This window comes from Heloderma suspectum, chromosome Z (genome assembly GCF_057233095.1).
Source record: "Heloderma suspectum isolate Gila_16-S chromosome Z, 16-S_ref, whole genome shotgun sequence".
Classification (NCBI taxonomy): domain Eukaryota; kingdom Metazoa; phylum Chordata; class Lepidosauria; order Squamata; family Helodermatidae; genus Heloderma; species Heloderma suspectum.
This window is the reverse complement of record NC_139476.1, coordinates 3,275,536-3,300,618: the sequence shown is the minus strand read 5'-3', so window position 1 is coordinate 3,300,618 and position 25,083 is coordinate 3,275,536. Positions and strand designations below refer to the sequence as shown.

The 25,083-nt window shown below is 46.0% G+C and overlaps 1 protein-coding gene across 2 annotated transcripts in view; it reads right to left on the bottom strand.

Annotated features, from left to right (window-relative positions):
- Positions 1–25,083, bottom strand: part of PTPRS (protein tyrosine phosphatase receptor type S) — a 276,893-nt gene that overhangs the window by 36,270 nt on the left and 215,540 nt on the right. The window contains exons 22-23 of one of the 2 annotated variants that reach the window (XM_084826131.1): positions 23,870–23,917; positions 10,185–10,282 (exon numbers count right to left, since the gene is read on the bottom strand). In XM_084826131.1, coding sequence (XP_084682257.1) covers positions 10,185–10,282; positions 23,870–23,917 — 146 coding nt within the window. The remainder of the gene's footprint in view (positions 1–10,184; positions 10,283–23,869; positions 23,918–25,083) is intronic. The other variant, XM_084826130.1, reaches the window with a different exon arrangement.

Below are 25,083 nucleotides of genomic sequence, written 5' to 3'. Positions count from 1 at the left end.
AGATTGCTCAACCCCTTCCACTTTGCCTCTGCAATTTGGCTAAGCAACGCCTGCACACTTCGAAGCCCATCTTCACACCCCGAGGACTAGAAACTTGCTTTTCAAAAATCCAAATCCAAAATCCCACGTTTTCATTGTGCGATCAATGAACGCGCAAAGATATGGATGAGGTGATGGTAGCACCATTGCACTCACGAGAACGAAAACCTATCTCCCTTCCTCTCCCACACCCGGTGTTTCCTCAAGTAGCTTCACACCCGGGTGCTGTGATCCCTTCTAAACTAATGGATATTTGTACTGCTTCAGCCTGCTCTAATTGTGCACCTCGTTCATTTCATGAAGGGCGATGTTCTTTGTGTGTGCGTTTAAAAAAATATTCCGGATCTGTTGCTTAGGAGGGAGTTGCCCTGGAACCAAGCCCAAAGCACTTTCGGATATTACATTATGCAGATTAGCCGCTGGGGTGGGGAGGGAGGGAGGGAAATTGGCGGAGAGAGTACATTAGCTTTCTCCTTGTCTGCCTGCTTGCCTTGCCCAACGAATGCGGAGATGGGTTAGAAAGATCCCAGCAGAGCTGAGAATCGCTTCCCATCATCTTCCTGTTGATTAGCAATTCATACACTGTAACAACCGCTTGGAGCCTCTGCTGCCAAAAGCCTTTGCTGGTTAGTGGTTTGTGTTTTTTTGAACTGTTGGAATTCAACCACCTGTGCTCTCCTCGATCTCCATGGTTATGTGGTGGTTTTCGTCATCCCCTCTTGCTCTTTCTGTCGTTCAGCCCTGTGTAAGTTTTCACTCCGGGAGAGAGCGGAGGACAGGAAGGCCTGGCGTGCTCTGGTCCATGGGGTCACGAAGAGTCGGACACGACTGAACGACTGAACAACAGCAAGATTTTCTCCCTGTTCCTCCAAGCTGTCCTCAATCCCTCCCTATCTGGGTGTCATGTGTTACGTTCTCTCCCCAGCTAAACTGACTTTCTCTCCCTGCACAGAAGCTGCCACGATCGTCAGCATTCTGTGAGTGATCCATCCCCGCCCTGTCCATTCAGATGCAATCCATCTGAACATTCTGTGACATCACAGAAGAAGGGGGTGGGTCTTGAAGATAAGTGGCAACTAGTTATTTTAGCCTGTCTCTGGTTGTTTATGTTGCTACCAGAGAAACTTCTCTTTCTGCATCATCAGACAATTTGTCCAAGCAGAAGAGGAAATCCTATAGCGATCAGGCCTGAAGAGATCAAATTTTGGAGCTTAGAAATGGTTTAAACAAATAGAGTCCTCTTCAAATTAACTGCATCATGATACCAAACACACAACAATATTAGCAATCATGATGAAAGAGATCAGATAAAAATGGCAAGACAGGCTAAGATATCATGCAAATTAAAATGCCTGGGCAAGTAACCAAGTCTTACCTTGGCCCCACAAAATATTGCAAAGTAGGCACCTGATACCCCACTCTAGGGAGTCCATTCTACACATAGAGCAGAAGATCTTAAAACACAGGCAGGTTCGTAATCTAACGACTATAGAGTTCCTTGCAGTGAGAAACAAGGACCCAATTTTCTGGTCAGGACAGGACTAAACATTATGAGAAATAAGGGATGTTGATGGAAAATAGCAGCCACACGTTGGCTTCTTTCCTCTGTCACATCAAGGACAACTTATCCTAATCTGTCAGGGATGCTCTGACTTGGATTCCTGCATTGAGCAGGGGGTTGGACTCGATGACCTTGTAGGCCCCTTCCAACCCTACTATTCTATGGTTCTATGATTAATCAGTGCTCAGCAGAGAGTTCTCCAGTTCAGCTTTCACCTCTAAATTCCTCCTCAAGGGAGGAAGTTGAACGAAGGGTCCCAGTCAATCAGGGATCATGTACTGGACTGGACAAGATGTCACAACAGTATGTAAGCAATTAGAGTTCTCTTTAAAAAAACAAAAACTTATGAATTGTTTCTATATAAATCTCTAAGAATATGTACAAAAATGGCAAATTCCGTACAGACCTCCACACACAACGCAGTTACACTACAAAACCTGACTGACAAATTTGAACATATACATTCAACTCATAGCAGAAAGAAACTCCTATACCTAGCAATACCTTCCATTATATCTCATTTTCATAAAATTAATGAAGTGGGCCCCAGAGGTTCTAATTGCTATGTGCCATCTCTTAGAAGGATATATTCTGCCAAGATGGACACTTTGGCTAGGTTCCAAGATCTCACTATTCATTCTTTTAATGAGGGAGGAACATATTCTTGCCACTGCAATTGCTATTTTAGCTGCAGTTAATAAATTGCGCACACGTGGGTGCTCAGCCAATTAGATTAAAGTACATGCGACATCAATACGGGCAAATGAAGACTGTTCAACTGATGGCTTCTTTTAGGTCAGATGCTAGTCAACCAGGGTTCTTCTAGAGGTCAAATCCTAGCCAACCAGGGATCACTCAAAGGATTGAACATTAATCAGCTAAAGGAAAGGAGGGTGTGTGTGTTGACACAATTGTCTGAGCTGGCATTATCCCTCTCACATAATGACAGGGCTAAACTTTGGCACCTTATTTCATCTTCAAGGCATATTGGAGGTTTTTGTATGGATATTGTTATCCCACTGTCTGAATGGGAGAGTCATTTCTGCTCCCTTGTTTATGATGAGGCAGCTAGACCGTCATCGTTGCCAGTGGACAATTTAGTCCTCCCACATTGGGCCCCGGTTTCTTTTATTAAGGAAGTCAAAGAGGGCGAAGGCCCCTGAGATTAATGGAATTCCTCCTGATTTTTTAATCCATTGTGGTAATTGGTAGATCCCAGCTTTAGCCTCCTTATTTATGCTTATTGATAAAACCAGAAATGTTCCTACCTATCAGTCAATAGCAATTGTGGTGCCTCTATAGGACAACAGAACGATTGTCCTAGAAGTCTTTTCGATGTGGTCAGCAAATTATATGCGAGGCACTTTCTGGATAAATTAGAAAGTTGGGTGGGCTCAAAAAATTTTTTGTTGGAGGAACAAGCGGGTTTCCGCTATGCGAGATCAACAGTTGACCACTGCTTCCTCCTGAATCATCTGGGAAGGAAAGATACACTCCCACCATGTAACTCTCTTCTTTGTAGATTTCTGGGCTGCTTTTGATTCCATACCTTGGACTCATCTTTGGCCCAAACTGGCTCTTTCGAATATGGATCATAGTTGCTAAGGAGAATTCAGGGATTGTATGATCATTCTAGTATAAAGGCTTCTTTTAGTATACACAGAAGCTTTTTAGCCAGCGATTTTATCGGGGCTTCTGCTTCCAGATTCTTTGTGGGATTAAGATCAGCCCTTTATCTGCACTTCCCTCCCCCCGCTTTTCCCTTTATCTGGGAGATCTATATGTTTCATTATACAGCCACTAGATGGTGCTGTTGTTATAGTGCCACTTCCTCTTTACATGAAGAAATTCAAACCGATTCTTTATTAGCTCATTATTTCCATTTCAAATTAAGCCGCAGAAATGGTCGGAAACCATGGGAGAGGTACTGGAGGTTGACAACATCATGTAAAGGACCTGCAAACTTCCGTGAGTAAACAATCTCAGTTGCAGGATAAAAGCCCCATGTGGAGAAGTCCAGAATGTCAGAGTTACTGCAGGGGGCAGTTTATTAGAAGTCCTTACTGTGAACAAGGGGATGCAACAGGAGTGCCTGTTGGCACCACTTTTATTTAATTTGTATTTTAATTATATAGTTTCCTTCTCTTTCTGGTTCAGAGCTTTTTCCTCTCTGAGTAAGAGGTAGCAGTATTTCTATTCTATTATATGCTGACAATGCTTTTCTTTTGCTGTGTACCCAATTGGGGACTTTTGAGAGCTTTACGTTCATATTGCACTAGGGAACAAGTTAACTATTCCAAAACATTCTAGTGTTTGGGAAGAAACAGAAGTAATACTGATGCAGATTGGATTATCAGCAGTTGGAGCAGCTTGACTCATATAAATATCCTGGTCTGTTCATTTGAAAGCCACTGCACGGGTGGCTAATGAACTGCTAATGCTATTTTTCGTTTCTCGGCTGGATCAGGCGGGACATTAATGACGACCTTGCTTGAGCTATATAGACCAAATTACTGTCCCAGCTCCTGTACGAGGCCCCTGTGCAGGTTCCCTCAGATATCAGAGACCTGGAACCAAAGCAGCACAAATTTCTGAGTAGAGCCTCAGGTGTGCCTAGATCCACCCCCAAGGCAATTTCCACAGGGAAACAGCCTGTCATTCAGTGGGAACTTTAGCCCAGAAGGCCGCTATTTCTGGGTTAAGGTAATTTTTCAACAGGCCTTTCCTCCTGTTTTACTGGCATTTGAAGACATGGGGGCCACCAACATGCATGAAACCATTTCTAACCTGGGTTTTCGCATGGGCTGTTTGACTACAAGGGGCTATGCCTGTGCCCATCTGGAAATCTCAAGACGTCTGATTGATGCAGGCTTCCAGACTACCACACTGCAGCAATGGCCAAATGTTGTTCAAACACGCTGTATAAACATTTTACAACCCTTCCTGGGAAATCGCCCCCATATCCATCTTTTATCTGTCCATATGCTTTCAGATGGCTCTTAACTAAATGCAGAGGAAACACCCTGCAGTTAATGGACATAAAGGGATGTGATAGTGTCCAATTTAGGGCACATTGTCCAGTTGGATGCCAGAAGGTAGAGGACCTGGTTCACTTTCTTCTGCAATGCCCACCGTATCGAGTTCTGATAACTCGGTACTTTGATCCCCTTACAGCCGGTGTTCAAGGCAACTCCTCTTTAAACAACACCTTATTTCTATTAGCTAGGACAGATTATTTTGTGACACACCACACTGCTAAATTTGTTAAGTGGTCTCTAGGGAAGAGGAAGCCTTTTATTTCAACAGGTAACAATATAGGCTATTGAGTTATTTTAATTTATCTCGTAAGTTTTAATGTTGTGCTATGCATTGTCCCACCCTGACAGAGGCAACCACATCATGAGACAGTGCAAGTTGTACTAGATATTATGGAGGGAAGGGCTTCCATTTTTAGCAGCAGATCCATATTCTTCATAACAGGGTAATGAGCTTCTGCCACACCTTGAAAACTTGGTTGTTCAGGCAGGCGTTAGGGGTGGGTTAGGGTATTTCTAGAAAATGATGTTTTAATGCTTAATTTTACTGTTTTAGACTGCTTGTACTGCTGTACATCGCCCAGAGTGGCTGGGTGACCGGCCAGATGGGCGATTAAGAAATTTAATAAAACAAACATACAAACAGGGTCTTTTTAGTGGTGGCTTCTAGGTTATGGAATTCGCTGCCCATTGAGGTGTATATGGCTTCAACTTTGCAAATGTTTAAATGGGCTTTGACAACTCATTGATTTGGGGCTGCTTCTTCTTGAATTAGGTTTTTTTAGTCTCTGCATTTTTAAAATTAAGGAGCCATTTATTTTATATATTATGTGTGCTGTGTTAGCAATCTGTTTTTAATGAACCTGTGCTTTTATAATGGTTCTTACGCTTCTGCCTGGTTGTACTGGGGTTTTGTTCAATTGCATTTTCTATTTTTATTCTTATGTGAGGAGCCTTGAAGGACAATGTCACCAAAAGAGGCCTATAAATAAATGAAAAATAATGAGTTGAGACTCTACTGGGCTTCCTCCTAATGTTGACCCATCGAAAGATGTTCATGGCATTTCAGAAATGGATAGGAGGGGGAACCCAGGGATGCCCTTTATAAAGCACGTCCAAGCTGCAAAGACTGCTTTATAAAGGGCATGAGAGAGACTGAAGCATACAGTCATTATGATGGAACAGACCTTGAAGGTTATTTATTTAACAGTATTTATGAATCACTTATAGTAAAGAAATTTTAAAACGATATTTGTGAATCGCTTCATAAAGATGAAATTTTTAAGTGACGTATAGAGGACAGGGCTACCTTCTTGGGAAGGCTTGATGGAAAAGGTATGTTTTTATAGTAAGCGCTGAAACTCCAGAAGGGGTTGGCGCCTGCCTAATTTCTATTGGCAGGGAGTTTCAAAGAGTGGGAGCTACAATACTAAAGACCCTATTCCAAGCCATAGCAGACTGAACTTCCAAAAGCATGGGTCCCACCAGGAGGGTATTTCCCAATGAGCTCAGCAACTGAGCAGATCAGCAGGGGATCAGGCAATCTCTTAAGTAGTCCAACCCTCTGCCGATGCTGGAAATCAGGTTCCCTGATAGGTGGCCCATAGAATCATAGAATAGTAGGGCTGGAAGGGGCCTACAAGACCATCGAGTCCAACCCCTGCTCAATGCAGGAATCCAAGTCAGAGCATCCCTGACAGGTGGCTGTCCAGCCTCGTCTTGAACGCCTCCAGTGTGGGAGAGCCCACCACCTTCCCAGGTCATGGGCTCCATTGTTGTATTGTTCTAACAGTCAGGAAGTTTCTCCTGATGTTCAGCCGGAATCTGGCTTCCTGTAGCTTGAGCCTGTTATTCCGTGTCCGGCATTCTGGGATGATGGAGAAGAGATCCTGGCCTCCCCCTCTGTGACTACCTTTCAAGTACTTGAAGAGCGCTCTCCTACCTCCCCTCAGTCTTCTCTTCTCAAGGCTGAACATGCCCAGTTCTTTCAGTCTCTCCTCACAGGGCTTTGTTTCCAGTCCCCTGATCATCTTCGTTGCCCTCCTCTGAACCCTCTGCAGCTTGTCTGCATCCTTCTTAAAGTGTGGTGCCAAAACTGGACACGGTGCTCAAGAGGAGGCCTAACCAGTGCTGAGGAGAAGGGAACTAGGACTTCCTGGGATTTGGAGGCGATGCTTCTATTAAGCAAAGGCCCATCAGCCTCTGATTAAAAACCTCTGACAAGAAGTTTCCACCCTTTTCTAAGGCGGCCTGTTCCACTGTCAGACAGCTCGTACCATCAGGAAATACTTCCTCAAGTATAGTCAAAATCACCTCTATTGTCATTTGAACCTGTCAGTTCAGGCTGCAGCCTCCGGACCAACATAAAACCAATTTGCTTCCCCTTCTGTGTGACAGCCCTTCCAATATCTGAAGACAGCTGTCATATCACCTCTGGTAGCAGCTCCCCCAGCTAAACATGCCCAGCTTTTTCAAGTTCCAGGCCCTTCACCATCTTTGACACTGCCCTTATTCTTATGTAATAGAAGGATTTTTTTTTTTAAATCACACTTCACCCTTACAAGAAAAAGGAGTTTACTTTTAAAGCGTGTGAGAGTCAGAGCTACTTGGGCAGCAAGGAGGACAGTGAGGAGAAAATGGGGGGTCTGCAGTGTGAGGATTCATGAGGACCAAGAACAGCTTTGTTCCTTGGGGTTGGGTATGAAGATCATAGAATCACAGAATAGTAGGGTTGGAAGGGGCCCACAAGAACATCGAGTCCAACCCCCGGCTCAGTGTAGAAATCCAAGTCAGAGCATCCCTGACAGGTGGCTGTCCAGCCTCGTCTTGAATGCCTCCAGTGTGGGAGAGCCCACCGCCTCCCTAGGTCATGGGTTTTACTGTCCTATTATTCTGACAGTCAGGACGTTTTTCCTGACGTTCAGCCAGAATCTGGCTTCCTGTAACCTGAGCCCATTATTCCATGTCTGCCACTCTGGGATGATCGAGAAGAGATGCTGGCCTTCCTCTCTGGGACAGCCTTTCAAGTCCTTGAAGAGTGCTATCCTGTCTCCCCTCAGTCTTCTCTTCTCAAGGCTAAACAAGCCCAGATCATTCAGTCTCTCCTCACAGGGCTTTGTTTCCAGTCCCCTGACCATCTTCGTTGCCCTCTCTGGCTTGTCTGCATCCTTCTTAAGGTGCAGTGCCCAGAACTGGACACCATACTCCAGATGAGGCCTAACCAGTGCTGCGTATAGGGGATCTAGTACTTCACGTGATTTAGAAGCTATATGTACATTAATATAGCCCAAAATAGCATTGGCCTTTTTTGCAGCCACATCATATTGTCGGCTCATATTCAGCTTGTGATCTACAACAATTCCAAGATCCTTCGCGCTTGTAGTAGATAGAAGCAGCGAGGCAGTTAGGTAATTTTAGAGCCTGGACTTAGTGGTTGCAACCCTCCCAGTTTAGATCAGTGTGTGTATTACTTCAGCTGTGAAGCACACAACTAATATTACCCTTCTTTTCCCACCAGTGATGTAGTCCAGCCAGGAGTCACAGGGACAGAGCACTGGCACTTTTTGATTAGCAGGGACACTGATGTCACTTCCATCCCCCTCAGACTTCTCTGTTCCTTCTGAGCTTAGCTGTAATCCTCACAGTAGTCAGGAGGAAATTGATTTCCCCGGCAACAATATATTCATTTCATTCATTCATTACATTTATATCCTGCCCTTTTTTCCTCCTTAAGGAACCCAAGGCAGCGTACATGATCCTCCTCCTCTCCATTTTGGCCTCACAACAACAACCCTGTGGGCTGAGAGTCTGTAACTGGCCCAAAGTCGCCCAGTGAGCTTCCTTGGCAGAGTGGGGGCTAGAACCCGGATCTCCCAATTCCCAGTCCAACATTCTAGCCGCTACACCACGCTGGCTCTCTGTTATGGATCCCTGTTATGATGCCAAGTATTTTTGGGCAGCTTAGTCTTGAATGGACGATTCAGACCTGTTCGCTTTACAAAACAGCTGCACCTGGTGGAGATGAAAACTCCTAGAAGTGGTTTGCTGATATGGATTGACACAGCCGCCTAAATTTTTGGACTTGGGAGCATGGCCATGGGGAAATTTATCACTATACCATTGCTTCCCACATACACAGAGAGCACCTCCACTCAATGCTTTACCACAACTTCTCTGTTCCTGATATGTTAGAGCAAAACAGAGAGAGAAAGAGAGATACTCTGAGCACATGTAGTTTCGCATCTTAAACACACCGAAATCCTAGCATCAGCATGACTGTGGAGGAATAAAATGGGAGTTTGCTTCCACTGCCTTGATGCTAAACACATTTACTTGGGAATATGCACAGTTTTGTTGTAGGAAAGGGTAATTTTTTTTAAGTTGAAAGAATAAAATGAGAACCTGTAATCATGTACATGCCCTGCAAAAAAGGCAAATGCTCTTTTGGGCTGCATTAATAGAAGCTTAGCTTCCAAATCCCGGGAAGTACTGGTTCCCCTCTACTCAGCACTGGTTAGGCCTCATCTGGAGTACTGTGTCCAGTTCTGGGCACCGCACTTTAAGAAGGATGCAGACAAGCCGGAGAGGGTTCAGAGGAGGGCAGCGAAGATGATCAGGGGACTGGAAACAAAGCCCTATGAAGAGAGACTGAAAGAACTGGGCATGTTTAGCCTTGAGAAGAGAAGACTGAAGATAGCGCTCCTCAAGGACTTGAAAGGCTGTCCCAGAGAGGAAGGTTGGCAGCCCTCTCTCAATAAAATGTTTTAAAAAAGAATACGAAAGGATCCTGTGGTGACCAGCGTCAGCCCTGGTTGGCTCTAGCTGTACTGTTGGCTAGAAGATAGTTTTATTGAGCTGGGCAGCAGGGTATAGAGAAAGCTTTGACCTCTGTTAGGAGTCAACCCTCCCTAAGCCAAGGTTAAGCTTGAGAGATGCTGAACTGACTCTAAGAGGCAGGGGCGTTGTGAGACCTGGGCCCTGATTTTTTTTCTCAGGGCCCTGGATAAATTCCCTAGGGCCTCGCATATCCACTCATGCCAGTGGAAGTTTTCTTTTTCTCAGTTTAATTGCCATGCCGAGGGTGATTTTCAAGGGGATTGGAGCTGAGGAAGGAAGGGTTAACTCTCCCCTCCTCACATGCTCTCCCCCAATATTTCCCTGCATGCAATTACGCTTGGGGGGGGGCGGGGACACTTTCCCCATTGCTTTGGGATGATCTGAGGCAGGGTGCACATTAAATTGAGAAGTATTTATTTTATTTGAGATGATTTGGGTGAGAAATGAATTGGCTGGCTTTGCCTCCTGTGAAATTTAAATTAATCCTAGTAATTATTTCTACATATGCATATATAGATATAAACCAACAAAGGCACATTTTATGCAGATTTGTGTCTTATGGGCCTGGACCCTGAACCTTCTGCGTGCCTAGCAATGCCCCTGCTGAGGAGGCTTATCAGAAAGAGAGATTTTCACTCCACCAACCCAACCCCGCTAGTCTGATTCCCCCCATGACGTCCCCCAACCTACTGTAGCCTTTTGGCTCCTTGTACCTCATATTCCTGAGAGAGTTTGAGATTGTCGTTGGCTTTGAGGTGGTCCGTGTGGTCCGCCAGTTCTGAAATGGGGATCGGCGGGTGGTTGAGCATGCCTAGGGGGCGAAGAAAAGGGAAATGCAGGGAGGGAAAAGTTCTCCTTCAGTTAAAGCCATCAGTCTGTAGTAAACAACACATATTGTATCATTCAAATCCAAACAAAAACAGAACTGCAATGAAAGGAGGGTTAGAAAGGGTGGGAGATAGTGGAAAGAGAAACTTGAGGGCTCGAAATTTTGTCTTTGGAACTCAAAGGGAAAATGGAAGAGTTCTGCCCCATGATGGCCCCATTCTTGACATTAATTGAAAATGTGTGTTCCATCTCAGGGGGTGTGGGGAGAAAGGAAAACGTAAAAGACAAACTAACAAAGAAAGAGAGAGAGAGAGAGAGAGAGAGATAAGATTCTGACAGTAGATACTTGGTAGCAATTTCAAATGGTGAAATTACGAGGTGGGGTTGGGGGGGGGGGAGGACAGAAAAAAGCAAGCAAACTCCCAAAAGTAAAATATGGTGGCGACACATCACGGCGCTGACAAGTGAACAAAATGTGTTGGTGCAAAAATAATAATTATAATAAAACACCCCCAAATAAAAATAAAATAAACACACTGCTCGCGCACACAGATATAGAAGAGGGAGGGGTATGGCTGAGTTGGCTCATGGAATGAGAAGAGTGTGATGTGTTGGGGGCGGGGAAATGCAGGTGAACTGCAGCGGCTTTTCAAAAGTTGCCACAAGGGCTGCTAAGAGAAGGGGCCGGCCCTACCATGAGGCAAGGTGAACCAGCCACCTCAGGTGGCAGATTTGGGTCTCCACGGAGGGTGGCAGAGCAGGAGACTGGTCTGAGTTATGGGGTACAATCCATCAAGAAGCATCCCTGCGCAAGCCCTGTTTGGTGAAGTTTACACAGAAGAACATCCTGGTAGAGCGTGCTTCCTGGTGATTAGGTGGAGGTGAGATATTCATTTTGATTTTCAGAACAGGCCTGCCTTGCTGGCTGGGGAGGTTCACAACCCAGTATTCCCAAGAACTCTTAATATCAATTCTCCTTCCAGGTACTTCATTCACATAACCATTTCTGTGTCATCAGGGGTTCCCCTTTCCCCCTCAACATTCAGGGGTAAATTGGTCTTGAGAAAGGCCCAGTATTACCCCATCTGCTAATGATCACAACTTGCCACATTACTGACAACATCAAGGAAGTGGTGTGTCAGGATGTGGTAATTTGCAATCTTATGGTATTAGGAGGGGAGCTGGAGAGCTCTTTTCACACAGAGGAGAGAGATGGAACAGAAAGACCCTGAAGGTGTAACTTTTTCCGCTTCAAAAAAGCCCATGTAGGTTGGCTGTAGAACACTGTTCCAAAAGTCTAGAAATGCCCACCATCTCCTCCTCAAAGTAATACAGGATGGCATCCAGCTTCTCTCTTTGATCAAATGTATTTTCTAACTGTAGATCCACTCTTGGTTACTTGCACTTCAGGAGGAGGAAAACTCTCCGGTATTTCGGTGCTGATCCCCTCGCAGCACAAAGAGAAACAGAAAAGGAAAAAGAGAAGGGGGTCTACCCCATGAAGCAATGACCGGATCTAGAATTCTGCTGTGGCTCTTTTGGCAGTGGTTTTGAAATGGTCTCCCATATACACAACTGGGGAAAGAGCCTAGTTTCCTTTTGGAATGTGTTCTGCTTCTGAAATGTTCCACGTGATGATCTAAAACTTGCTGAAGGGATCCCAGAGCGCAGAGCTAGAACAGAGTGCCCTTTTCCGTACGGCACACATCTGAGGTTGCTGGGTAGGCCACCCTGGCCAAAAGGCGGCAGTGACCATCACACAGCAGTGAGCCCCAGAACTCGTTCTTCCTTTTCAAAATTAACCACTGCTCCAAATCATCTTGCCCTTTCCAATTCTGGCAGCCACTTGGCCTTTAGCTCCAAAGAACGTTTCTGCTCTTTCAGTCAAATTTACAACTTGAGTGGTGTGTGCAGAAACGAGGCGGGGTGGGGGGAGTTTAAAGTCAACTTCAGCAAATTGAATTTCAATATTATTAAGGAGCAACGTTGGAAGTGGTACACAAGATTGATGTCTGGAGCTCCAAGGTGAGATTAAGGGAAGACAGAAATAGCAAAAGGGGAATGAAATAGTATTAAAAATATAAATAAAATAAGTTTCCACATCGTGCTTGAGCTTATAGCAGGAACGTGCACACTGGAAGTGAGCTTCGCTGGGGGAAAATGCCCACGTTACAAAGTTAAGCTGATTTATTGTGGCACAATTGTATGGCTATACATCCAAAGAAGTAGGTTATTGCCCACAAAACTCTGCAATATAAATCAGTTACAGCCCAATTTTATGTCCGCTTAATCAGCAGTACACCCCACTGATTTCAGTAGGACTGTACAGGATGCTGCATTTTGTAGTTTTGAACTTCCCCCCTAGGTAGAAAGGTAGCTGCTTGCATGTAGAAAGCTGGCAAATCAAAGATTCCATCCCTTTCCTCCTACCATGCTAGTTTACTGAATACAGGGAGTCTTGCTCAATGCAGGGAAGCACTCAAAAATACCCCAGCCCCCCCCCCCGCCACCTGTAGTCTGAAGCTGTACAGTTATGCTCTTGTGGCTTCCTTTCCAATCTCACTCCCCACCTGCGGGGACTGTGGGGATGTAAAAGAGCTAGGTGCCACCCTCAGCAAGACATGACAATTGGACATGACTGTTAAACTGGTTTAAATTTGCACTGCGTAGGTGACTTGGCCCACGGAAGTTGCTCTCATAGATATCTAGATGGGAAAACACACATATTGGGGTTAGGGTTAGAGGGTGTTTTGGGGGTGTGTGTGTCTGCACTCCAACAGTACCACAGCAGCTCTGCCTGGCAAGATCCAGTGGCAAGGGTGTCAGAAGCCCTGGGAAACGTGCTGAGGGTCCCAGGGAGTGCGTTTCTCCCCAGTCTGCCTTCTGAGAAACCACCACAGTGCCTTGGAAATGGTAAAAGGAGAGGTGTGAAGATGACAGGGAGCCATGGAGAATTTCGAGCCCTATTGGGTGTTGCGTGATTAAAGGCATCAGCAAGCAGCGCAGTAGTTAAAATAACCTGGAATCTTGAATAGAGACAGCCAAAGCTGCGTTCACCAGTTTTACAGTGTGCTTTTGCAAAATAGGATGTTCTGGGTTGGTTTCCTTGCCACCAAACTCAGCAAGGGAAGACACTGCCTTGGAGAGGTAGAAGCCGAGATAGTGGGACTTCAAGCCCCCATTTCGAGTTTGGGCAGCAAGCCTGTACGAGTGCCAGAGAGCACACAGAAGAATGACAGCTGAAAACCTACGGCTAGCAACCTACACCACAGAGCTTAAAAGCCGCTTTGGCGTGTGCATTTTCTCCACTTCAATTTGTTTCCGAAGAGATCTAGGGCTTCTGTCTTAAAAAAAAAAAAAAATGCTCTGAAGAAGTACAGTCTCCTTCCAGATCCAGAAACCTCTGCCCCATTCCTTCCTCTTCTTTACCCCTGCAGAAATTAAACAAAGCCAAGGAATCCAGCATTGGGGCATTTATAGTTCTACCCTCTATGTGCCCATTCAGTGAGTTCTGTTGAGTTCAAGTGGGCTTACTCCCAGCCAAGTATCGACAGGATTGTAGCCTTAGCAGCCAATGAAACCAACAGCGCAGGCCTATGCGGGCTTGCTCGGAAGTAAGTCCAACTGTATTCAATGGGCCTTCCTCCCTGAAAAGTGGGTGTAGGATGGCAGCACAACTGCATTGTAATGACAACGAAGGGATGAAATATTTAAGATGCTGGATGCTGCTGTGAGTCAGGGTTTAAGAGGACTCTTATAAGAGGTCAGTAATTACTAAGGAAAAAACATGTGAAGGGAAAGAACTGCTCATGTCCCGTGGAGAATGGGTAAGTTCAATAAGGAAAGGCCCTTGAAACTGGTAGCAGCTCTACCCAGAAAGAAGGGTGCCCGCTGCTTCCCTGTATGATTCACTACTCTGGGCAGGGCCAGCCCTACCATTAGGCAGAATGAGGCAGTCACCTCAGGCAGCAGCAAGGTAATAGAGGAGAAAGAGGTGGACCATGCACTGCAAAAGCTAGTCTGTTGTCTTCAGGTGTGAGGAGGATGTTGTCCTCAGAAAATGCTGTGGGGCAATCTGCTTCCTAGGGATGGTAGTCCCACCCCATCTTTGGCTAACACCATAACTCAAGGTGCAGCAGAATTAAATTTGCCTCTCAGAGGAGGTTGATAGGCGCAGGGGACACTGGAAGCAGTTAGACCAGCGGTCCACCTAGTTCAGCACTGTGGGCACAGATTGGCAGCAGCTCTCCAGGGTTTCAGATGAGGGGCCTTCACAGCCCTACCTGGAGACGCTAGGGATTGAACCCAGGACTTTCTGAATGCAACGCAGGGGGTCTACCACTGACCTGGGATCCCCTCTTTCTCATGGGGAAGCACGCCTGGATCAGTGACTCATATAGAAATAGCAACAGGGTCTTCTCAGGATGCTGATTCTGACGTGCTTTAAAAGTCACCCTCTTCCCAGGCGTAAGAGTGAAGTGTGTCTTCAGTTTAAAACTGGGGGGGGGGAGTGTCTCCCCCTCTCAGATGGTTCGGAAAGACCCATCTAGGTGATGGTTCTTTCATGCACTATCACATTCCCTACATCTCGACAACCTCAGGCTCTCCTTGGAGGAAGGAGGAACCAATTCCTGCAATTCCCGCTTCTGTGGCAGTCCCCCCACCCCCAAAGAGTCCTTATGATTGTGGGAATCCACAATGGCGATATAGTTTGCATGCTACTTCCTCCATTGTGGTGCAGGGAGAGAGGCGGACCCCCCCCCTTTCCTCCTCCACTCCTCTCCAAAGTCAGAGCAGCTTTCTGAGAAATTTAGTTGTTGACCGAGGCCATATTTTCTGGCTTTGAAAGAGAGAGATCTTATGGGAGAGAGTACTCATCTAGCATTTCAAATCCCCTGAAATCTCCTTAATCTTGTTATTGCAAAGAACTCAAGCCCTCACCCTCTCTGCCGCCCTACCCCAGCACTCTGCTATGTGCCAGTTCATTCCATGGACAAAATCACCCAAACATCTGTTGTGTGGGCTGGGGGGGCCTCCTTTGCCAATGGAGCAACTGCAGCCCAGCAGGAACAGCTCTGTCTTAATTTCTTTTTTTGAAAACCAGGATGCTAAATACATCCTGGGCCTGGGAGAGGGCTGAATTTTCCCCAAACTTTGCAGTGGGGTTAGACCTGAGGGGTGGGTGTCATTGGCAGCTCAGAGCTCCTATCTCCGAGAGACCCAAGGTAGCAGTAGGGATCCAGGGAGGACCGTACCACATTTCCCCCTGGAATGATGGAATCATCTCTCTCTTGCTTGGTTGTCCTCCCTTGTCCATTGAACTTGTCGCCTAATCTATGTTGTTCACCACTTTTCTTCCCTACTGTGCCTCTTGGCATTCTCCCTTTGTATTTAAGCCTCTTCTGTCGGCTGGCAAGCTCTCTGGTTTACCTGCTCCCATGCATCCCTCTAGACTCCTCTCTTTCCACACCCCTGGACTCCTGTGGTATGTTGACCCTCCGTCATCCAGGAAGCGAGTGCAGTTAGGTCATTTCAGACACTAGTCTTCATGGGCGTAGCCTCCTCTCCTGCCCTGCCTCTCCTCTTTAAATGGAAATTCCTTCACTTCTTTCAACATGGGGAAAGCCAGCCCTGCTGAGATTAGAGAGCCCCTCCAGCTCATCCTGTTGAGTGGGGCCTTGGCGTCAGAGTCCTGCCATGACTGCACTATCGATTATATCCTCTGTCCCCAAGACTGTGATCTTTCTGCATTGTCCTTGGAACGTTTTACCATCTCAGCATTAGATTGGACTCAACTCTTCTCCTGAATACCTTGTGCATCTAGTAAGCTCCGTAAGCCCGCGGCAGGGCCCGTGTTCTTATCCACAGCACCTAGTTAATATCTGCCCTTTAGATATGATATCATAATCGTATGAATAAATTTCAATTAGGGGTTGCCAGCCAGCTGGATTTTTAATGGCCTGGCCAGGATTTCATCTTCTGGGCCAATTGCCAGAAGAGGAACGGGGGACTCCGAAGCCAGAAAATGATTGTGCAGTTATAATTTTCAGGATTTACCTGCTTTCGCAAAGATCATTTTAAGCACTGCTATCTCCTTAGGTGTGCCCAACGCACCCTTGTCTTTTAATTTTTAACACTGCCTTTCCTTCAGAACAGTCACTCTACGGGTGCTCAGAAAATAGCCTTCTTTTAGTCACTTTTAGGTTGCGAAGCTAAGCACATTTACTGTTTATTTTATTTATTTATTTACTAAATTTATATCCTGCCTTCCCAACAAAATAGTGCTCAAGGCAGCTAACAATAAAAATACAGCTAAAATACAGAACTGTAAGATTAAAAACCTTTCGGGTAGTCTTTATGAGGGACAGTAAGCTGTGTTGGACCAGTGGGACTTACTTCCAAGTAAACATCCATAGGATTGCACTGTTAATTCTTTTTTAAAACCCCTTTTCTTATGCTCACAGCAAAAAAAACAACAACTTTGCATATGCTCAGAAGCAACCAGCCTGAGGCACCAAAGCAGCTCCTTCCCCAGAAACAAAAGAGATTGCAGCTTTGTCCCCAGTGGAAGGGCGACCACAATTAACGTCATACCCTTTGGCCGCAATCCTTTGCCCAGTTATCTAGGAGTAAGCCCCGTTGAACTCAATGGTGCTTACGTCTGAGTAGACATCTACAGGATTCTTCTCCTAGGATGCAGTCTCATGCAAACTTATCTGCGATACGTTTGACCACAGTGGAACATACTTCTAAGATTTCACAGAAACTGTGCCACAGCAGAAAGGGAGGGGAAACGTTACTCGCCTGGAGACATTTTTAGGAGCCTGCTGTTTGCCAACAAAGGAGGGACTGAGTGCTCCACTCCTCTGCTAGTTGCCGGCTGTATTTCTGCATGCTGCGTGCAGAGAGAAGGGGTGAAGCGCTCCTGTCCATCCTCCACCAGCCCACTCACTCACTTGTCTGTGCGGAATTTCTATCTGCCTCTGGCGACCAGGTGAGTGCTTCAACATAGGGCTGCTCTGCCACAGTGATGCAGGGGGCGGCGGGGGGGAGCATTTTCAAAGGAGAATCAGTAGGTGGGAAGGGGTGCATATGCTTCCACCTCAACTCCCCCCCCCCAATCCTATTCCTAATGTTGGTCCACAGCTGGGGAGAAAAGAGCCCAGTAGGAAGGGTGGGTTAAGCATTCACCCCGTCCAGCTTATCTCCTACAAATGCAACCCCCCCACTTCACATTACTTCAGCAAACATGGGTTTGAGGCGGCCTCAGTGGGGACACACTTTGCCTTTCCCCTCCTCACATCTACAACATGAGGATATAACAATATTGTCCTACCTTACAGCATTGGTGTAAGGACTGTGGCTGATAAAGGTAGCACCACTGTTCCTTGACTGTACCATTTCAGATAGCAGGGTGGGGGATATCAACATTGAACCCTCCTTGTACACAAAGGAGAAATTAAAAAAAAAAACAAACCTAGCACACGAGAGAGAAGTATTCTAGTTTAGCTGGTTCAGTTAGTTGCATTGATTTCTACGCCACTCTCCCATGGTGGATCATGTCCAAAACAGTTCCCGATAAATACGGCGTACATTTCAAGTTACAATGTCACACTTGGAAACAATTAACTGCAAAACGTGCCAAGCGAGTTCAAACGGAACAACAGCCATCAATTCTACCTCTCCCTTCTCCCTAATAGGCTAGTTTTCTTACATACAGCATTACACACACACGCGCACACACCACCTTTCTATAAAATAATGCACAACCGGATTACAACAACCTGGTTTCCATGCTCCCCACCCGCGCGGGGGGGGGGAGGGGGCTTTCAACCATGCAACACCCCTGACTTGCAAATCGAAGCTGAACAGTCCATAACTGGGTTTCACTGCAACTAACAGAAACAGATCTCAAGCATTTTGAGCAGTCTCTGTGCCAGCTCCGGGCGGTGGTGGTGATGGAGCGGAAGGCCCTTGGGGAAGGCAGCCTCGGAGCACCCCCTTAACCCGGAAGAGAATTGAGAATTGCCCCCGCACTGCCTCGGACACTTCTGGCTGTTCCATGCAAAGCGAAAACAGCAGCAGGGTTGCATACGTGGGGTGGACAGGGGTAGTGGACAGGGTGGGTGTCATTGAGAGCCTGCCAAGGTCCACACCTTATCGGGGGGTGGGGGGAGAGCACTGCCAATCCTTTAAAGCTCCTCGTCTCACTGCTTTTCCTTGCTGCTGCTAAGCTGTGCCCCTGCTCTCGATCCAGGAAGGCCCTCCAAGAGAGGGCCTTCTCTGCAGCGGCCCCACGCCTTTGGAACAAGCTGCCATCGGAGGTCCGCCAAGCGCCGTCATTGCAGACTTTTAAGAAGGCCTTGAAAACATATTATTTTACCTCGGCCTTCTCTCAATATGACTGCTGTTGTCGCCGTTACTGCCGTTAACACTGTTGCTGGTTTTATTGTTTTTATCACTTTTAATATTTTAACATATTGTTTATGTATTTTATTGCTGTAAGCCGCGTTGGGAGGGCTTCTGACCTGAAAGGCGGCCAAGAACTATTTTAAATAAATAAATAAGTGAGCAAGCTGTCACGGCCCAGGATCCTGAACTTTTGGATGCAAGCTCCGAAGAGACGGGTCTAATCCCTGGCCCATCTCGACTAGACCTGCGGGTGCTAGATTTCGCACTGAGCCCCCGAAGGTGTCCCTTTGCCTGCAGACTTGGAGGTACAGACTAAAGGCTCCTCCGAAGACCACAAAAGCCCTGCAGAGATTCTGTTGACTGTCCCTGAGCCCCAAACGCCCTCTGCCTAGAACAGCCTGTCCCAACTTGGTGCCCTCCAAACGTTCGGAACGACAACTATCATTATCCCCAACCATTGGCTTTGCTGCCTGGGGCCGGTGGGAGTTGCCATCCAAAACTTCTGGAGGGCTGCCCTAGAAGGAGCCTACAACGGCACGGAAGGTCACCAGCCCTTGAATTGGCATGTTGCAGTGCTCGGAAGGTGGCACTTCTTGATTCTCCAGGCCAAACTATATGGGCTGCTGTTGGGGCAAATGGCTCCTCCTTGGGGCTTTTCTGCATTAAGCTTTTAACCCGCCACTTTATCAAGGCTTCAGTTTCCACATTCTTTGTGGGATAAAGATCCGAATCTTTTAACATGTTTTTTTTCCCCCTGGAGTTTTTCTGTCTCTGCCTTTCTATTGTTGCTCAGTCGTTCAGTTGTGTCCGACTCTTCGTGACCCCATGGACCATAGCACGCCAGGCCTTCCTGTCCTGCGCTCTCTCCCGGAGTGTGCTCAAGTCCATATTCATTGCATCAGTGATGCTATCTAGCCATCTCATCCTCTGCCGTCCCCTTCTCCTTTTGCCTTCCGTCTTTCCCAGCATCAGGGTCTTTTCCAGAGAGTTTTCCCTTCGCATTAGGTGGCCAAAATATTTGAGCTTCCGCTTCAGTCTCTGTCCTTCCAATGAGCAGTCAGGGTTGATTTCCTTTAGGATTGACTGATTTGACCTCCTTGCAGTCCAGGGGACTCATAAGAGTCTTCTCCAGCACCACAGTTCGAAAGCATCGATTCTTCGGCACTCAGCCTTCCTTATAGTCCCGCTCTCACAGCCATACGTTGCTACTGGGAAAACCATAGCTTTGATTATGCAGACCTTTGTCAGCAAGGTGATGTCTCTGCTTCTTACTGTGCTGTCTACGTGTGCCATAGCTTTCCTCCCAAGGAGCAAGCATCTTAATTTCATGGCTACAGTCACAGTCTGCGGTGATCTTGGAGCCAAAGAAAGTAAAATCTGACACTGCTTCCATTTCTTCCCCTTCCATATGCCAGGAAGTGATGGGGCCAGATGCCATGATCTTCGTTGTTTTAATGTTGAGTTTCAAACCAGCTTTTGCACTCTCCTCTTTCACCCTCAACAAGAGGCTCTTGAGATTCTCTTCGCTTTCTGCCATTAGGGTGGTATCGTCTGCATATCGGAGGTTGTTGATAATTCTCCCGGCAATCTTAATTCCGACCTGTGATTCATCCAACCTGGCGTTTCTCATGATGTACTTTGCATATAAGTTAAATAAGCAAGGCGACAATATGCAGCCTTGTCGTACTCCTTTCCCAATTTTGAACCAATTGGTTGTTCCATGTCTGGTTCTTACTTGACCCTTGTACAGGTTTCTCAGGAGACAGGTAAGGTGGTCTGGTACTCCCATCACTTTAAGAATTTGCCAGAGTTTGTTGTGACCCACACAATCAAAGGCTTTAGCGTAGTCAATGAAGCAGAAATAGACGTTTCTCTGGAATTCTCTTGCTTTCTCCATAGTCCGGTGAAAGTTGGTGATTTGATCTCTAGTTCCTCTGCCTCTTCGAAAGCCAGCTTGTACTTCTGGTAGTTCTTGGTTCGCATACTGTTGAAGCCTAGCTTGTAGGATTTTGAGCATCACCTTGCTGGCATGTGAAATGAGCACAATTGTACGGTAGTTTGAGCAGTCTTTGGCATTGCCCTTCTTTGGAACTGGAATGTAAACTGACCTTTTTCAGTCTTGTGGCCACTGTCCAAATTTGTTGGCATATTGAGCGCAGCACTTTAACAGCATCATCTTTTAGGATTTTAAATAGCTCAGCTGGAATACTGTCATCTCCGCTAGCTTTGTTGTTAGTAATGCTTCCTAAGGCCCACTTGACTTCACTCTCGAGGATGTCCGGCTCAAGTTCAGTGACCGCACTCTCATGGCTATCAGGGACATTAAGACCTTTCCTGCATAGTTCTTCTGTGTATTCTTTCCACCTCTTCTTCATCTCATCTGCTTCTGTTAGGTCCCTGCCTTCTTTGTCCTTTATCATGCCCGTCTTTGCACAAAACGTTACCTTGAGATCTCTGTTTTCTTGAAGAGATCTTGTCTTTCCCATTCTGTTGTTTTCCTCCAAGTCTTTGCATTGTTCATTCTTCATTCATTGTTCACAAGGCCTTCTTGTCTCTCCTTGTTATTCTCTGGAACTCTGCATTCAGTTGGGTATATCTTCCCCTTTCTCCCTCGCTTTTCGCTTCCCTTCTTTCCTCAGCTACTTGTAAAGCCTCATCAGACAGCCACTTGGCTTTCTTGCATTTCTTTTTCTTTGGGATGGATTGAGTTGCTGCCTCCTGAACAATGTTACGGACCTCCGTCCATAGTTCCTCAGGCACTCTGTCTATCAGGTCTAATCCCTGAAATCTATTCATCACCTCCACTGTATATTCATAGGGGATATGATTTAGGTCATACCTGAATGGTTTAGTGGTTTTCCCTACGTTCTCCAATTTAAGCCGAAATTTGCAACAAGCAGCTCATGATCTGAGCCACAGTCAGCTCCAGGTCTTGTTTTGACTGACTGTATAGAGCTTCTCCATCTTTGGCTGCAAAGGACATAATCAATCTGATTTCGATACTGACCGTCTGGTGATGTCCATGTGTACAGTCACCTCTTGTGCTGTTGGAAAAGAGTGTTTGCTATGATCAGCATGTTCTCTTGGCAAAACTCTATTAGCCTTTGTCCTGCTTCATTCTGTACACCAAGGCCATGCCTGCCTGTTATCCCAGTGATTTCTGGACTTCCTACTTTAGCATTCCAATCCCCTATGATGAAGAGGACATCTTTTTTTGGTGTCAGTTCTAGAAGGTGTTGTAGGTCTTCATAGAACAGATCAACCTTAGCCTCTTCGGCCTCAGTGGTTGGGACATAGACTTGAATTACTGTGATGTTGAATGGTTTGCCTTGGATTCGTACTGAGATCATTCTGGCCTTTTTGAGATTGTACCCCAGTACTTCTTTCCCCACCCTTTTGTTGACTCTGAGTGCTACTCCATTTCTTCTAAGGGATTCTTGCCCACAGTAGTAGATATGATGGTCACCTGAATTAAATTCGCCCATGCCTGTCCATTTTAGTTCGCTGATTCCCAAGATGTCGATGTTCAATCTTGCCATCTCATGTTTGACCACCTCCAGCTTACCTTGATTCATTGATCTTACATTCCAGGTTCCTAAACAATATTGTTCTTTACAGCATCGGATTTTCTTTCCACTGGAGAAGGAAATGGCAACCCACTCCAGTATTCCTGCCAAGAAAACCCCATGGAACGTGTCACAAGGCTAAAAGATACGATGCTGGAAGATGAGCCCCTCAGGTTGGAAGGTGTCCAATATACTACTGGGGAAGAGCAGAGGGAATTTCCAAGTAGCGCCAGAAAGAGTGAAGCGGCTGGGCCAAAGCCGAAAGGACACTCAGCTGTGGATGTGTCTGGTGGTGAAAAGAAAATCTGATGCTGCCTTTCTATATGGTACGTTATATAACCTCTAGGTGGTGCTGTGGGTATAGAGGAATTGCGCAACTACACTAGGGTTTCATTCTGCCATTCTTGGATATACCAGACTTTCCCTGATCAACCCCCCCCCCCCCAACACACACACCACTAAAATGGTTGCAAAGAACGGGAGAAGCCCTGGAGGATGACAATGTAATGTAAAGCATCTGCAAATTACCGTGAGTGAGAAATCACAAGCACACAATAAATGCTTCGTGTAGAAAGACTCTTAGTCGCAGCTACAGGCTTGCTGCCCAAGTTCTTGAACCCCTCACACTCTGACTCAGAGCTGCTGCTCTTGCCCCAGGTCCTGACCCTTATTCCGGCATGAAGCCAGCTTGGGTGGTCGTGGGCCTGCCTCCTCCTATCTTGTTTGGGCCGTCACGTCCTCCCAGCGATGGAGATTGTTACGGATTAAGACCCAAGCAAAGAGAGGAATAAGGAGAAGGAGATAAAACTTCAGCACGTCTCATCCTCTCCCTCTGCAGGGCCACGTGGATTGCGCACAGAGAGAAAAATTAGCAAAAGGGTAGTGTCAAGAGTGACGAGGAGGTGGGTGCACACAGGGAGAGGGCTCCACTGAGCCCCCCCCCCAACCTGGAACTGGCACTGAAGGGGGGGGAGGCAAGGTGAATGGTTGATTTACCAGCTTCTAGAGCTTGGGCCTAACTTCTCCGAACCCCTATTTAAATGTGAAACATTATGATTATTTTTGTTGTTGTTCAGTCGTTCAGTCGTGTCTGACTCTTCGTGACCCCATGGCCCATAGCATGCCAGGCCTTCCTGTCCTGCGCTCTCTCCCGGAGCGTGCTCAAGTCCATATTTATTGCAACCGTGATGCTATCTAGCCATCTCATCCTCTGCTGTCCCTTCTCCTTTTGCCTTCAACTATGATTATTTTAGCCAGGTATAAAAGTGCACTATTATAATATACATATATAAACATATATACAGATTCAGCTGCAAACTTGGTTTTGGGTTTTTTTTTTGGGGGGGGGTCATTTTGCAAAAGGCCTTTTGATTCAAGGACTGTAAAACTGGAAGCACGATTTAGACAAAACGAAGGGCGCAAGACCAGGAACGAGGTGGCAAAAGCCGCAAAGATGCAGAGAGGGAGAGACAGAGAGAGAGAGACTGAGAGGAGGAAGCACGACAGAATGGAAACCAAATTTTTTGGGGGGGTGGCAGGGGAGGAAGCACAACCAATGAAACGGACAGGAACGAAAACACACAGGAACTAACTTTCAAGGTCAAACTCAGGGTCACTGAGAGGGCTGCTGAGGCCAGAATCTGCAGAAAACAGTAAAACAAAAAACAAAAAAACAAAAAACAAAAAAATATACACTTTTATAAAAAAAAATGCTACTCAACCAAGAAAAAACAAACAAAAAAAGCAACACAAAGTTTAAGAGGAAATGAAAGGGTTGTTTTTTTGGTGGTGGGGTGTGTTCTCTTCTTCTTTTCCCACCTTTGGTGGGGCTATTGTTTCAAGTTCCTTGTGCGTGCATGGGAAACTGGCGGTGGGGGAGGCAAGAAATGAGGCCAAGATATAAGAGAGCTGGGTTATCTTTTGTTTTTAACCCAGGGTCTTATTCTCCCTCCTCCTCCTCAAACAGTAGGGTAAGTTCTTTATAACAAATATGATTATGTGTCCCCCCCCCCCCCGGACCACCCTTTCTGTTGAAGTAAAGTTACATTGAGAAAGCAAAGTTGGAAGGCACATTTTCCCCATCCCAGAACAGCAGAAGTTTCATTATGTGTAAATTTTTGCATTCAAGTACTAGCCAGTTTCTACCCAACAACTTTTGAGTGGTAGATTAAATTCCCCTTTGTCTTTGCTTTGCTTACATGTTGAGACAGAAAATATCACCTACTATTCTTCTATTTTTAAAATAAAAATAAAAATGATATGTACAGACAGACAAATGTGTGTGTGTGTCTGCATGTAAATGAATATATAAAAATAAATATAAATCTATCTATCGATCAGAAAAAAGATTTATCCCTAGTCACACAAAGTAACTGCAAACAAATAAAAGGTCAGTGTAAAAGTTGTCCACCTTGTTACCAAAACAAAAAACAAAAAACAAAAGTTAAACCAGCAGAGAACATATATTATTTTAAACATACGTACAAATCAAGACTGGAGGTCCTCTCCATTCTAGAACCAGACTTTACGGTTGCAGTCCTATACCCACTTACCTGGCAGTATGACCCATTGAACTCAATGGGACTTACTTCTAAGTAGATATGTTTAGGATTGCACTGTGAAACTCCCTTGTTGCTTCGTATGCCTGAAACTACCCCCTAGGACCCCTCATGATTTCTAACTGCAGATCCATATTCAAGACCCCCCTTTTCTGTAGAGACCCGGGCACAAGCACACCCCACACCACCCGCTAGTTCCGATGCCCACCTCCCAAGAGGAAATCATGGCAAGGGGGAGAGAAGGCCAG